The sequence below is a fragment of the Lissotriton helveticus genome, chromosome 3_1 (assembly GCF_964261635.1).
Source record: "Lissotriton helveticus chromosome 3_1, aLisHel1.1, whole genome shotgun sequence".
NCBI lineage: Eukaryota > Metazoa > Chordata > Amphibia > Caudata > Salamandridae > Lissotriton > Lissotriton helveticus.
Window position 1 is genome coordinate 546,344,336 of NC_136061.1, and position 16,201 is coordinate 546,360,536.

The window sequence follows — 16,201 nt, forward strand, 5'->3', positions numbered from 1 at the left end:
CAATTGGAAAAATGTTGCCCAAATTTCAGCTAACTCCTGGTGTGCCTAGCTACAATTCACACGTAGCACAGATCATACTGCCTTAAACTTCTCCAACCTAATTAACCCCAAAAAGGCCCATCTGGGACTCTAAGGATACGTTCCCTAGGGAAAGCAAACCACCATGAGCCCATCCCTCCAGTTGCACTCAGTTACTGATAGGACCTGCTCCTCGCAGTATGCTCTCACCAATACTACTCAAGGTTGTCTTATGCAGACTTGTATATTCGTCAGTATGTTAGTCTACTGCGGATCTGCCAGTGCATACTACTTGTTTTAAAACCACGCTTGCGTACATCTCTTTTGGCTCACAGTAGCAGTTTTTTGCATGCCTATTTCTGTTTTCTGGTGTGATCCACGATGTTGCATTACCTGTCAAACATTGGCTGTACCCTACATTTTTGGATATGCTCTGAATTCTGTTGCCTTATAAAATGTTCAGTAAAAATAAACAGAATTAAAAAATAAAGCAATGCAAAGATACAACCGTTCATTAATTTTTAGGTGCAAACATTAATGCCTACCTCGGTGCACTTCCCACGGCACTAGAGAATCAATTAAAGACAATCCTTGTTTGTAATAGGAAGTTGTTAGTTCAAGCCAGTCTGCTTCCAAATTGCAGACTGTGGTTCCTTTTCGCGTAACCTTCATTGTCAGACGGCCCTCATGATATGTCCATCCAGCAGAGTCATCATCATAAATATTAAAGACTGCGTATAATGTAGCATCTAGTGGAAAATCAAAATATCTAAAATTACAAAAAATTCTAATAAGCATTACCAACAGCTGAAAATTGGAATAGGTGAGTGTGCCATGTCTATATTCTATCGCTTCCAAAAGAGTATCTCACTTTCATATACTGAGATTGATTTAACTATTTTTATTGTTACAGCAGACTCTCATATAGGTCCTTCTTGGGAGTCTGCCTTAGCATTGACTTTTCAACACCAACAACAATATTTATACCCCAAATAATCTATTTATTTTAGAGAAAGATGATGTTACCACTAGTACTTTAAATAGTAGCCTGACCAATGAACCACTTGCCAGGGCAATGGAACGGCTTTGCATGTATTTAAGCCGGATGTATGACGTTACAACGCATACTTTTACCACGCATACCTTTACAACGCGGTTTTTACATCGCATACCATTACAACGCATAGCGCTTTTGGGTGCTGGATAGTGAATAGTTTAATTTACTATTCCAACTCCAGTCTCCGTGGACACTAGGGAAGGTTATTGGATAGTAAATTAACCTATTCCCTATCCTAGAGCGCCCCCCAGAGCAATGCTTTGTAATAGTTTGCGTTGTAAAAGTTGCCTTGTAATGGTAGTTCGTTGTAAAAGTTTCGTTGTAAAGGCTGTATACCATTTAAGCCGAGCCTACTGGAAAGAAGAAACACTGTCTGTTGCGAGGAATATTATGGCTTGTCAAGAACACAAATGGGCTTTGAGCCGACCCGTTGCTTACCATTGGTTGACTTTCTTTGTCACTCTCATTTGTCAGCTTCTTATTCGTGCCATCTTGTCAATCTTGTGTTTATGCTTCTCATCGAACATTGCCTTTTTACAGTGTATTTGATTGTCTTGTATCATTGCTTCTACTGCTTGCTTGTCAAGCACTACTTCTTTCTTTTGAGTGAAGCACTCCATTAGTGTGTATGTTTTCAAATTCTCTCCCGCACGTACACTTCTCCCCCTGCACTCAGTGTTGCTCTCTGTTGCTTGCTTGCTTCTCTCCCCTCCCTGTCACTCGCCTGTGTGTTTATCCCTATTGCCCTCACCTGCGTCCTCCTCTTATTGCTTCCCCCAACCCCTGTAACTGCCTTTGCTCCCAACCTCCCATTACGATTGTGTCCCTTCAAGTCACCTGTTGTTGCTTTCACAACCTCTCCCATATTGACTTGGTACCTCCCCTGTTGTGCTTCACTGTATGCTGCCCACCCATGTTGTTTCCGCTCCACTCACCCGTTTATTTTCTCTATAGTTAAAGATCCTAACGCGAATCTGTAACAAAAATAAAAATAATAGCAACTGTGTCGTTTTTTAGGCACATGCATGCAAGGTGTGCACACCTACAAAATGACGTGATCAGTCGTATCACAGCCTTTAATGTTATTTTTTTTTAAGTTAATCCACGCTGCACAGAATTGCGAATGCTGCGCAGCATGGCTAAAAACCATTGACATTGATTCTTTGGAGTGCTGGCATTTGTATTTTATAATATATATTAATGTTGCTTATGGCTGTCTGAGTTAGTAGAGTGGTCTCATACGTCTGTGGTCTCATTTGGTGCGGTCATGAGATCTGGTGATGGACGGTGTTCTGTATTTGAGGACGAGATGAGGTTTGTTAGGAGATGTTTGGACTTGCTGCTGAAGGGTGATCATCACTTCCTGCACCTCCAGTCCGTTTTTATTGTTAATGCAAAAATAAAGATACAGGAGTCTAACATAGTAACGAGTTCGGTGTTGGTGGCTTTGTTGTTAAAGTTTGGATCCGCTGCTCCACGCAGGCACTCACAAAGATTCTAACCCACTGATTCCAGAAGGCGGATCAAGGATTGTGGCTTGTTGTTCATTGTACTTGCTGGGCTGAGAAACCATTTCTACAGTCAAACTGCTAGCACTGCTACCGCACTCTGTTGAAGATGAGAGGGTTCAGGATCAGCACCACACGAGGTAAGCGTAGCAATATAGGAATGTAGAAGTTACATCATGCTAAGTCTATTCATGTAACCTGGAGTAGCCATCTTTATTCAGGTGTCGCTAATGCATTATTTGGAAGCATCGTCTCACAGACAGATGAGAGTTGTACTTGACACCTGACATTGTTATTTCAACAACTCTCGGTGTGTAAAACGATAAGAAGACAATCTTCAAGAGACACACAACTGAAGGGCACTTGTTCTGAGCTTCATTGTTTCTCATGATCAATTATGTGACCTTATTCTAGGCACTTTCAAGGCTTGTGGGGAACATATTTAATTGGTATTTGCTAGGAGGGTGGGTGGGAGACTTTTGGAAGGGGCCAGGGGCGGCTGGTGACATTTGAAAGTGGTGGGCCGTAAAATATTTTGCATATTGCACCGCAGCGAGCGCAGCGAGCGAGCCCGAACCACCTTGCATCCATCCATACATCCTTCATGCATCCACCCATCCATCCATCCACCCACCCACCCATCCTGCATCCATACATCATTCATTCATGCATCCACCCACCCATCCATCCTGCATCCATCATTCATTCATCCACCCACCCATCCTGCATCCATCATTCATTCATCCACCCATCCATCCACCCATCCATCATCCATCCTGCATCCATTCCTGCATCCATTCATCCATTCACCCATCCATCCACCCACCCATCCTGCATCCATACATCATTCATTCATGCATCCACCCATCCACCCTGCATCCATCATTCATTCATCCACCCATCCATCCACCCATCCATCATCCATCCTGCATCGATTCCTGCATCCATTCACCCATCCATCCACCCATCCTGCATCCATCATTCATCCACCCATCCATCCATGCACCCATCCATCATCCATCCTGCATCCATTCCTGAATCCATTCACCCATCCATTCACCCATCCATCCTGCATCCATCATTCATTCATGCACCCATCCATCCACCCACCCTGCATCCATACATCATTCATTCATTCATGCACCCATCCATCCACCCACTCATTCATCCACCCATCCACCATCCATCCTGCATCCATTCATCCATTCACCCATCCATCCTGCATCCATCATTCATTCATGCATCCACCCATCCATCCTGCATCCATCATTGGAACACTCATACCGTGTAGATTTTTCTGCGTGCTGAGCCAGAGCTAATGATAGTGAACCAGACACAAAATATAATTGTTGATCCGTGTTTTTTAAAAATTACTTTGTATACCCATCTTGATTGAATGTAAAGCGCTCTGAAATCTGCAAGATCTTGTTTACGACTTTTAGTATGCACCTGCACCTCTGCTCTGCGTGGTGCAGCATTAGCCCATTCAACCACCTTGGCCTCGAGCTTGCTTTGTCGCCCCACCTGCTTACCCCTCACTCAGAAGTACGATCTCGTTCAGTGTGGAATCGTCTGGCGACAGATGCCTCTCCTCGCGGCCTGCATGACTCGTGGATACTGGGTTCGCGGGGGGGAGGCGGTGTGGGGATTAATTTAATGAATACAACAAAAAAATAAACTTACCAGGCATCTCCATTCTCCTCCAGTCCCGCGTCGCACTAACTTCTGCCCGCTCTTTTCTTTTGCAATGCTAACTGCCAAATCAGGAGACTGGATGCGCAGGGTGTCGGCTAACCCTTGTTTACTTACTCTATATCCTGCCACTTGATAGGGCACGGGGCGACTTTGCAAAAAACGCGTCACCGCCCGAGCAGGATCCTATCTCCAGACGCTTGCACCACATTAGGCATGCGCAGCATGCCTAATGGTTTGTGAATGTGAGTGAGGGGCGACGCTCCTCACTCACATGCGCAGACGGACCATCTTCTTGACTCCTCGCCTGCGTGTGCTGTGCCTTGACACATGCACAATTTCACCCGTGACTCACAGGCCGGTCGGAAATGTAAACAGACAAATTCGCCTGCTTACATTCCTGTTGCCCAAACTGCAGTGAGCCGTTTCTTTTGTAGGGCGCTGCCCCGTTGCCCCTATGGACCAGCCGCCACTGGAAGGGGCTGGGGAAGACTCTTGCTTGATTTTTCTGGGATCACACATTTTTTTAAACAAATGCATCTTGTAGACTTACTCCAAACGCAGACTATCGACAGGACTTATTTTTGGGTTTGGGGTGGTAGACCACGCAAATAGTGTGATAGCATCTGCACTGGTAATTCTGGCACTGGGCATGAGGTATTTGAGGCTTATGCATGTCCTGTTTCATTTTAGAACATCTGACAATTGGACTTTGACCCAGCCTATATAAAGTTTTCTGACGTCAAGTCAGCACGCGGCTGCTGTCAGTGACCCCCCTGCATGCCCAGGTGTCATGATCAGGGAGAGTCTGACGACAATGAAATCAAATTATATTCATTTGATAAACAAACTGTAAAAGAGAAGAATATGTATAGGAATATAAAATGAAGTAAAAAGATATGTAAAGTAGTTACCACGTTGTGGAGTATGGAAACGAAACAGAACGAAAATAACACATGACAAGGAGCGTACCGCTGCTGGAGCGCTGCGCGCGCATTTCTGCGCATTCTAGCGATTTTTAGCCAAGCCTGTTATTCTATTTGCTTTATTTTTATTTGTTTACCCTTGCTTTTATCCCCTCACCTGCACAATAATCGGTTGCTCACCGCCGCTTGAGCGGGTCCGGTTCTGGGGTGGGCTGCCGGTTTTGGGCGCCATCTTTGAGTGGGGTGAGTGTTTGCTGTAGTCACCATCAGCTACCTGCGCTTTAGTGCGCAGTAGCCAGCGAGGAACGCCTACTTAAGGCGAGTCCCTCTGTGGCCCGCCCTGACAAGGAGCGTACCGCTGCTGGAGCGCTGCGCGCGCATTTCCGCGCATTCTAGCGATTTTTAGCCAAGCCTGTTATTCTATTTGCTTTATTTTTATTTGTTTACCCTTGCTTTTATCCCCTCACCTGCACAATAATCGGTTGCTCACCGCCGCTTGAGCGGGTCCGGTTCTGGGGTGGGCTGCCGGTTTTGGGCGCCATCTTTGAGTGGGGTGAGTGTTTGCTGTAGTCACCATCAGCTACCTGCACTTTAGTGCGCAGTAGCCAGCGAGGAACGCCTACTTAAAGCTCCTCCCCCAGCGTAGCGGGACCGCGTAGCGGGCGCGCCTTCGCGTGGCCGGAGTCGTGCCAGAGTCCTGCCCGTCTGCGCCCGTCCGCGCTTAGGCCGTGCGGGACGCTGCGGGTAGGAGGACTGTGGCAGGTGAGACATCTGTCTTCGAGCCACAATGCTGACATACTCTAGAGAAAGTCTATATTCCATCGGACAGGTTAGTCAGAGGTGTAGCCTCCCGCCTGTTCACCCGCTCTGTGGCCCGTACCGTTGCCGCTGCAACGGTTGGGAGCTTGACCCTCCGGGGCCCATCCTCCGGAAGGGTTTGTTAGTTGCCCACCGTATTAAGGGCCCTCCGCCCTTTCTGCGGGTTCTAAACCTGAATTTTAGATCAGCATTGAGACACCATCAAGACATCCACGATCTAATCGAGGATGAAGCCCCCGATGTCTTTGCCATCACTGAAACCTGGCTCCAGGATGCGGATACGGCTATTTCCAATCTAGCATGCCCCCCTGACTATTCGATGTTTACTCTCAATAGATCTTCTAGAGGCGGTGGTATAGCTCTCATAGTGAGGTCCTGTTTTTCCTGCGTGTGGAGCGGCCTTAACATTGCCGGGTGTGAAAGTGCATCTTTTAAGATCTCAGTCAGTCCTCAGTTTACGTTCTCTGGGATGGTTGTGTATCGTCCGCCGGGCAGCGATGTGGTGTTCAGAAATTCATTCCCCGATGCTGTTGGCACACTTGTTATAGATTGTGCCAACTATTCCATCTTGGGTGATTTGAACCTACATTTTGATACTCCTTCCAACTTGACGGTATGCAACATCTCTGCTGACTTAGAGGCCTTTCAGCTCTCCCAGCTGGTTTCTCAGCCTACCCATATGGGGGGACATATCCTCGACCCCTTTTTTACTAATCTGCCGGAGACTAAAATCATATCTATTTCTCCATTAGCGTGGACCGACCATTCCCTGGTGACCATTCAATGTCCCATACCTGTGACCCCTTCCATCCCTTCGGGCAGACGGGTATCCAGGAGACTCTGGAACAAACTCAGGCTAGAAGACTTTCATCGCCTTTTAGTTGAAGATCCGCTGGACCCATTGAATGGCGTGGAAGAGGGCTATGACCACTTTTGCTCTTGGATTACCAGGGCTCTGGACACTCTGATTCCCATCGTATCGAGTAAAATCAGTACTAGAGAGTCGAGTCCCTGGTATGACAGCGCCTTACGTGCCTTGAAGGGAGCCTGTAGACGGGCAGAGAGAGCATGGAGGAAGACGTATGAGGCTGATTTAAAAGCTGCGTATGCTTCTTCCGTCAAGATCTATCACCGGGCCATCTGTCGAGCCCGTGCGGCATTTTATGCTGCAGAAATTCGCAACAGCTCAAACCCGTCGAAGACCATCTTCAAGGCCGTGAAAGATCTTTTGGCAAAGCGGACTTCTTCTGTGACTGTGGGTTCCATCTCCCACTGCGAATCCCTTGCTTCTTACTTTCTGGGAAAAGTCCAAGCTATCTATCGAGCATTCCCCAGCATAGGGATCGGCCTGGGAAGTTCCAACGGGGCACTATGTCATACTACCCTGCTTTCATTTCCCCCTCTTTCTCTGGAGGGGTTTGACAAACTTGCTTTGCAAGTTAAATCTGGCTCTCCATCGGATCCAGTAAGACCTGCTCTTTTTAGAGACCAGGCCTTTATGGGACGCTCAGTCGTACGCTCCCTAGTCAACCTCTCACTGGAGTCGGGTGTGGTTCCAACTAAGTGGAAGCAGGCGGTTGTGTCCCCAATCATCAAGAAGCCCTCCTTGGACCCATTGAAGCCCGAAAGTTATCGTCCCATTTCACTGTTACCCTGGCCGGCGAAGATAACGGAGGCTCATGTCAGCTTGGCCCTATCAGAACATCTCGCCCGGACCAACGCCCTTGATCCCACACAGAATGGTTTCCGTGCTGGTCACAGCACGGAGACTGCTCTCCTCGTGATGGTAGAGCATCTACGGGCGGTGCTGGATGCCGGTCAGACGGCGGCGCTGATATTGTTAGACCTCAGCGCCGCCTTTGACACGGTCTCTCACAATATCCTTCTGTGTCGGCTTGAGGAGATTGGTGTCGGGGGCCAGGCGCTACAGTGGTTCCGCTCCTTCCTCAGCAATCGTTCCTTCTGTGTTGCCATCCCTCCCTTCAAGTCCAATTTCCAGCCATTGGCCATGGGGGTTCCGCAGGGATCCTCGCTGAGTCCCACGTTGTTCAATCTGTACGTGAGACCGCTGGCTGTGGTCGCCAGGCAGTGGGGCCTAACTTTGGTCTCATATGCCGACGACACTCAGCTGGCGGTTACTCTCAGCGGGGATGCGGAACAAGATGCCCCCAGGTTTCAGGATGGACTGAAGGCGGTGGCTAGCTGGTTGACGGGGAACTGTCTCCAGCTCAATGCCACTAAGACAGAAGTTATGATTGTCGGAAGGGGAGTGGAACTATGGGGTGACCAATGGTGGCCACCAGAGTTGGGACCAACTCCGACGCCGGTGTCAGAGTTAAAAAATCTGGGAGTCTGGTTGGACGCTGGCCTTACCTTTGTAGGACACACCAAAAAAACAGATGCCTGTTGTTTTGGCCTGCCGAGAGGCTTAAGACCAGTCCTCAAATATTTTGATGCCCCAACCAGGCAGCTGGTAATCCAGGCCACTATCATCTCTCGACTGGATTACGCTAGCTCTCTCCTGGTTGGGGCTAATCAGGCTGAGCTTACCCGCCTGCAACGGGTACAAAATGCTGCGGCCAGAGCGATTGTTGGCCTGCCCAGATTTTGCTCGGTGTCAAGTGTCCTTCGCTCCTTACACTGGCTTCCAGTGAGGAAGCGTATCCTTTTTAAGGTCCTTTGTTTGACCTTTAAGATTCTGAGAGGCATAGGCCCTGAAATTATGTCCAGCTTTCTTTCTTTCTATGTCCCAATACGCACTCTCCGTTCCCTAGGCCAGGCCTTTGCTGGAGTTCCTAGATACAGGCTTTGCCGCGTGGGGTGACGTTCCTTCAGCGTTAAAGCTGCACTAACTTGGAACTCTCTTCCGGTTGAAATCCGCCTGCTGGAGGACCTCACGGCTTTCCGGAAAGCCATAAAAACCTTTCTGTTTTAGTTGCCCCCTTTTAGTTTTCTGTTAGCACCTGTTGTGTTATGCCTTACCTTGTCAAATGCGCCAGGACGCTCCTTAGCTGGAGTAGCTGTGCGCACAACAAATAACAATAACATAACATAACATAACATGAAACAGTATGGATTTTCATGCTGGTGGCCGCAGCCTTGCTGGGTAGACAAGGGGGTCATTTAGAACCTGTCAGACTCTACTCTGTTCTGCCATGGAAGTGTATACTCCACTGCCCTGGCGGACATACAGCCTGCCTGACGGAGGACTCAGCCTCTGAAGGAGCTGCTGCTAGGGAGGCTCCTCTGAAGGCGTTGAAAGTTACCTCAGCAGCCATCATTTTTCAGCCAGACGCTTAGCAAACTTTGTCTTTTTTTTACTAAAACAAGCTGCAGAAGCAGAAGTTTATTTTTGTAAAACAAAAAACACTAATGGCCCTTACGCCCTGGGAGTTTTCTCCCAGATTGTTAGCATACTTTTTTTCTCTTTGTCTGTAACGACCAGGCTTTAACTTGCAGTTTTGAAGAGAAAAAAAGAACATAAAAACATCCCCCCTAAATAAAGCAGTCTGGGTACCTACACTGACGGCTCGATGCCCATCAGCTGTCAGTGTAAGGTTCCAGTGGTGGAGCCAGCAGGGCACCACCAGAAACACCTGACTCTGAACACAGTCCTGTTTGTGGCGCAGCACTTAGTCTTACAAATTCTAAATGAGGCCCACAGAATGCTAGGTGTATGATCACAGTCATAATATCATGGTATCCTGTGACACATACGACTGGTACACATTCAGATATTCAGCACTTTAAGACCAGAAGCAACAGTAAACCTCCAAGACAGGTGGTTATTTGGTACGATTTTCTTGAGGATTATAATAAAAATATGAACAGTAACATACATGTATTTGATGGTAGCGAGCATGTCTTACGTCCTTGGAGTCTCACCCCATATCTAAATCCCCGTACCTCAAGGGAGGTATAATGCTGCACACAAGCATACAAGGAGCATCATTGAGAGAACATTTGGACCCCTGAAAGGCAGATTAGGATATCTACAAAAATGGGGGGAGAAATGCTGCCAGATAGCTTCTACATGTGCTGTGCTGAACAATATCACAATAAGGAAGGGGCTCCCTGTAGACGTGGTCAGTAATGATTAAGATGAAGACAAAGTCTACCCATGGAGCCCACTCCCAGGACAAGTTGCAGCAAGAGCAGCAGCATGAGACGGACTAAGGTGACCAACAATTCTTTTTAGGTAATTTTCTATATATATGTTTACAAAATAAGGAAAAGGTAAAACTATTTATCTTGATGTAACTACCTGTGAGGGTTTAATCACAGATCATGATGCAGAATATGAGTTGAACAATAAATGATGCCAAGCGGCAGCATTCGCTCACAAAATAACTCTACCTATTAAGAATGAAATTACAATAAAACAAAACAAATTATGTATAGTATTCTATGGGGCTGTGTTTGCGTCTCTGTCTCGTTCGCTTTCGGCCTGGTGCTTCATTTCGCTGGTCTCTCCTTTACATACAGTGTCTCATTCTGCACCTTGCTCAGGCTTGAGGGCCAGAGATGCATAGCTGGGACTAGAGGCCTCCTCTCTTTCCCCTTGCACAGAGAGGTTTCATGGCTGCATTACCTTCCTATAATCCTTACAGTGTAATAGTGATTTGCTGTAGGCTTCTTACAACATCAGCACTTTGTCTCTCAAGTTCAACCTATATATTTGCAGTACATGGATGTAGTTGTATATGCAAGCTATCTGTGTGCTTCTGTCTACATCTGGGTGCAGCTGCCCCAGCAGCTATAACATTACAAAGGTCCTTGATTGATTTTGTTATTTCCGACATGTCAATCTAATGCCCTCTGCAATACACCGCTTGTGGCCTTCCACCCTCCTACTTAGCTCACGTGTTGCTGCGTGCTACTTACGTTGGATCAACTATATAGATTTCTCAAGCCTATGGATATGAGTAGGAGTAAGGATGCCTACTTGTAATTGGCACCCACGTTCTTCTGAGATCTATCTTGTCTAAGTACTAAAGGTTATATTGATGTCCATGATTGGTTATGAAAGCATAGTTGTAGTTGCACTTCTTGTAGCCACAACTGCAAGAATAATCACTGCCTCTGCTGATGGGGTTGGATCAATAGCTAGACTACTGCAGGATGCAGTAGTAACTGGTGCAGATCGTATATCTTCAGTACCGGAGGGGTGTCCCTCTGCCTGTGCCTGGCTCCAAAGGCATGTTTAGAATTTCCTAATGAACATGTAATTTTATATCCTCGCATAAAAGTTTACATGTAATATTACTTTCAAAACACTAACATATATCAGATGCAATCTCTGCTCAATGTAATGATGACTACATTTTAATTAAACATTTGGGCCGGAATATCATGTAAACACCACGGCCAATTGCATCATATATAGGGTACATGAAATACATTACTCAAAATCTATTGATTTTGTAATGTTATAAATCTGACATGGATTGTAAAAGATTACATGAAGGCTTTGTATGTGATAAAATATTTTACATTTTGAGAAGCACACAATTTTATTTATGGCTAAACGTCCTACCTATAAACCAAATCTTTATTAGGTTTTTTGATGTACTTACCTGGTAGTATTGGTAAATGGGCTGATGTGTCAATATTTGCAACTCCAGTTACTGCCTCAGGCTGGAGGGATAACTCTTATCATGCTGTCCTTAGCTGATATGGGTGGCTTATGCCAGGTCCTCCTCTGTCCACGTGCATCCTGCCTCCAGCTTCTTACTCCCTCTTTGGTCGTGGAGAGAAGGTTACACCACTGCTTGCTAATTTGTTCAATATTCCAGTGTGTCAATCCCACTGCATTTAAACGGTTTTGCATGCACCGTCAGTTCTTTTTTTTTGTATTGTCCGGGAGGTCCAATTTCAGGGCACTGACATTTCCTTTTTCTTCCACCATTGTCTTGTGGCCCACGTCTTGTCATTGTTTATGATCTGGTGTTAGCAATGCTGTAGGTTTCTACCTCTGCTCTCTGCATGGCTCCTTGGCCCTGCGGCACTGCTCCTGACTGACTTCCTGGTCAGGTAGGCCTTCAGTCACTGCATATGCAATTTGTTGTCTGTGGCACACAAGTAACTACAACAGATTTGCACATTGCAATGTACACCAAATTGTATTTTGTGAATCTTTAGTTAGGGACGGTGGCGCCTACAAAATAGTGATTTGGAAATAAAGGTGGTTTGCACATAGTGTTACGGGATTCACAAATTGCAATGTGTTAATTTTAATAATTTATGATTTTCAAATTCATGGTTTTGAACATCAGGCCCTGTTTTACTTAACTATAGCAAAATAAAATGGCTCTAAATGCTGGTCACTCAGATTGAGAAGTGAGCAGTGAGAGGTGTGCCATCTGGAATCAGCAAAGCATAAAGAAATACTGCGTTCCTGAAGAAACCAATGGAGTGGGCCACTTTCAGGTGGAAAGGGAATTTATTCAAGAGAGTTAACTGTTGTTTTCCCTTTTGGCATATTAAGGGGGTTATTCTGATGGCGGTCGGACCACATCTGATGGCTCACAGGATGCGGTCCAACTGCCATCTGCTTCTGCGGTCTGACCGACACATTACAATGTGTGCGGTTGGAGGCAGCAGACGGAGGGACAGTCCGACACTTTCGCCCGTCAGAGGGTCAGTAATACCTACAATAGGGGCAGTGCTTTCTCAGGCACTGCCGTAGGGATTACAATGGACCTTTCCGCCATAAAAAGCAGGCGGAAAGTTACTTTGGGGGCCCCTAGCGGGACCATCCCCCCTGGCCCTCCACTATAGGGAATGGTGGGCAGCATAGCGTCCCTGCACCATGTGTAGGCACCGCATGATGCCTGCCTCATGGTGCAGGGATGTCTTTAAAGAGTATATTTTGTATTGTGGCTTGTGCTGCAGTCCTAAGCACAAGCCACACTAGAAAAAATACATTTTACAACTGCTGTGAAAGCGGTCACATTGTAATTAGGGCAGGGGAGCTGCCTACAACTTGTTGGGCGACCCTTCTTCCGCTACCATGCCAATCAGACGAGAGTCGGACGGGCATCGTATTGATGCCCTTAGACTTGACGATTTTCAGCAATTTGCCTTTTTTTAAGGTACTTTTTGGGGTTCGAATACACCACATCAAAATCTTTTGGAGATATCAGAGGGCTTGTCCATTATGGCATCTGAAAACCAGGCTCAACCCTATTGTAAACAAGTCAGTCAATCCTGTCTTGGAACTTTGGAACATGGTCATATTTTTGTTAATCTAGCTGCTGATTTAACAGCAGCATTTTCTAATTTTGCAATGTTAACATGGAATTATTAATGAAACTCTGCATTACAGTACTAAAGGAGGGTATGACCACAGAGTCCAGTCACACCTTAAAGATGACAAGGATAGCACATTGCAATATGTCTATGGTTAGGACACTATTTCTGACGTGATATATTTGATGGACCCAGGAATAATGCTGTGCCCATGGCTGATCCTAAATTCCTAACTATGAGGGTCATTATGATGGTCTGCCGGTGGCGGGATCACCACCATTGTGCAGCCATTCTTCTCCTGCCAGATAAGGATGGCGGGCAGTGTGCTGGGGGACGGGAAGCCCATCTGCTACAAGGCCGACACACAGGCAATCATTATGATTGCCTGTCGAACCCACCCTGCATCCACAAAATGGTGGCGGTGTCTAGCAGGCACCGTCGGCCAGATAAGGACACTGCATCCCCACCAGCCTGTGTATGGCGGTTCAACCGCCATTCAAATGCTGGCAGGGATGTACTTTGGGGGCCTGGTGCGGGCCCCCCTTTTGCAGGGGCATGTCACTTGTGCACTTGGGGGGCACCTATCGTGTACCCATACATTTCCCTGCACCATGTGGCAGGCAACGTGTGGTGCCTGCCACGTAATGCTGGGAAATGCACAATATACCTTTTTATCATTGCGGCGGGTGCTGCAGCCAAGAGCACCCGTCACAATGGTAAACATGCATAATGCGTCCACCACAGTGACGGTCGCATTGTAATTACATGTGTGGGACCGCCGTCACATGGCGGCTGGTTCTGATTCCCGGGATGATGACAGGCGGACTTAGGTCCGTCCGCCATCATAATCACCCCCATGTCTTGAGGGATTCATTGCTGATATCCATCATATACACATGGTAATTCTTTTATTTTATTCATCTTCCCTCTATAATAATGGCCTCAGTTTAATATTTATTTAGGTAGGTAAGTTTACTTGTAAAGCGCACTGTTACTCCATCTCGGAGTGTCCTGGCGCTGTATACCGCTGGGGAACCCGTCCTGGCTTTCCCTGTGAGATAGTCCCTCCTGGGCACCTCCAAGGTGAAGCCAGGCATCCCCGGCGTTGATGGGGCCGTAGTGGAGATTAAGCAAGCTATTGCCCAGAGTTGCAGAGTGGGACTCATGATTAGAATAGGCACCGAGGCGAGAATTATCGAGTTCGCGGACATTGACCCAAGACCCTGCCGCATCGGGAATTGCACCCCGGTCCAGGGCCGATCTCTGCTTCAGGGTCTGCCGCTCTAACCATTGAGCCACACTTCTCCACATTTACTACCTGTATGAAAGGTAGCATATGTGAGTGGCAGCCCCACAGCTAATGGTTGTAAACATGAGAGGCAGCCCGATATATATATATATATATATACACATATATATATACATATATATATATATTTAACCCACAGCAGCAATGGAAACAGCAATTGCCACATTAGTATGGTGCAGGAGTACCTTTCCTGGAACACTGCACTTGCATATATCTCTGCTCCAATTGCAACACTTACGAGATCCAAGTCCCTCACTCTTATATCTCCAAATGTTTTGGATGAACAAAGTGATTCAGTAAGCCTTTCCTAAAAATAAATAGATGATAGATATCAGTAAAACAACATAACGGTGCATTACAGGATTATCCCATGATTTTCCTGTAAACATCAATCTTGATTTATTAATGAGTTTCTAACTAAAGCAACATGTAACTGCAGTTCAACTGGGGGTTAGACATGAATGATCACCCATACAATACATCACAGCAAAACAGCTCTGTGATCCATGGGTCTGGAAAGTAACACAGTCCTTTCAGCAAGCAGATGAGATGCCAATGAATTGCTTGGGCTGAGTAACACTCACTAGTGAAAACAAAATAGCACAATACCACCTGTGTGTGCCTCTTCACTGGACTGATACAAAACACTGGATTAATACTTTCAAAACTATGATTTAACACCATCAATGCTGATGGTATTCCCCTCCTGTGCTGAGATTTGTTGATTCCCATGTTTCATGACGAGCTGGGCTCGTCATGAGCGTGCGAGGAGGCTACCTCATGACGATCCCAGCTCGTCATCAGCGTCGAAGGGGTTAAGTGGCACTGTGGAGGAAGAAAGTAAAACAAAATATGCCACTCAGGTATTTCACTGATTGGATGAAACCAAGAAAATAAAGCTAAACCCCCCGTGAGTATAATCTAACAAATTATTCCCATGAAATGGACAATCAGAAAATTACAGACAGAAGAACATTACTAAGATCAACGTATTTTAAATCCTAAAAACTGGCAAACATTACAAAATACATTGGTTACAACAAAATCATGATGACATAGGCACCTATTAAACAGAGTTATGAATTTGCTCTACTAAAAATATACATTACCTTCTCCCTTTCGCGATCTCAAGAGACTGCTGTCTCTTCCAGATTGGGAAACTGTCTCATGAAAGTTCCCAGTTTCTTCTTGGCTTTCTTCCTCTATTCCACTTTCAGATGACTGACCACTCAGTGTTCCTTCCATCCAGTCTTTGTAATTTTCATCCAAATCATCTTTCCTCTGCTCTACTTTTCTTTTATGTTTTGCTTCAGACACGTCTTCAGCATCCATATGATGGGTACCGTTGCTTGGTTTGGATGGAGGTATAGGTCTTGAAAGAAATCCAACAAATTTTCGCCCTCTCTTGGATGCCTCATTGACCTAAAATATAAGGGGAACACTATGTAACATTTGTTTTATTTTTTGCAGGAGTGAAAATAAACTGAACTGATATTGAAGATTAGTAGACCCTCATAAAACCATATTTACAAGAGAGAGAGGAACAAATGACTTTTGATATGTTGTGTACTATAGCTGGCGGTGCCCTTACAAGGCATAGGGCATATACATAGTTGCCAAT

The 16,201-nt window shown here is 46.1% G+C and overlaps 1 protein-coding gene across 1 annotated transcript in view; it reads right to left on the reverse strand.

The window, feature by feature from the left end:
• RFTN2 (raftlin family member 2) overlaps nucleotides 1-16,201 on the reverse strand; it is a 409,447-nt gene that overhangs the window by 216,436 nt on the left and 176,810 nt on the right. Inside the window, exons 4-5 of the mRNA XM_078680443.1 lie at nucleotides 15,690-16,002; nucleotides 564-767 (exon numbers count right to left, since the gene is read on the reverse strand). Coding sequence (XP_078536569.1) covers nucleotides 564-767; nucleotides 15,690-16,002 — 517 coding nt within the window. The remainder of the gene's footprint in view (nucleotides 1-563; nucleotides 768-15,689; nucleotides 16,003-16,201) is intronic.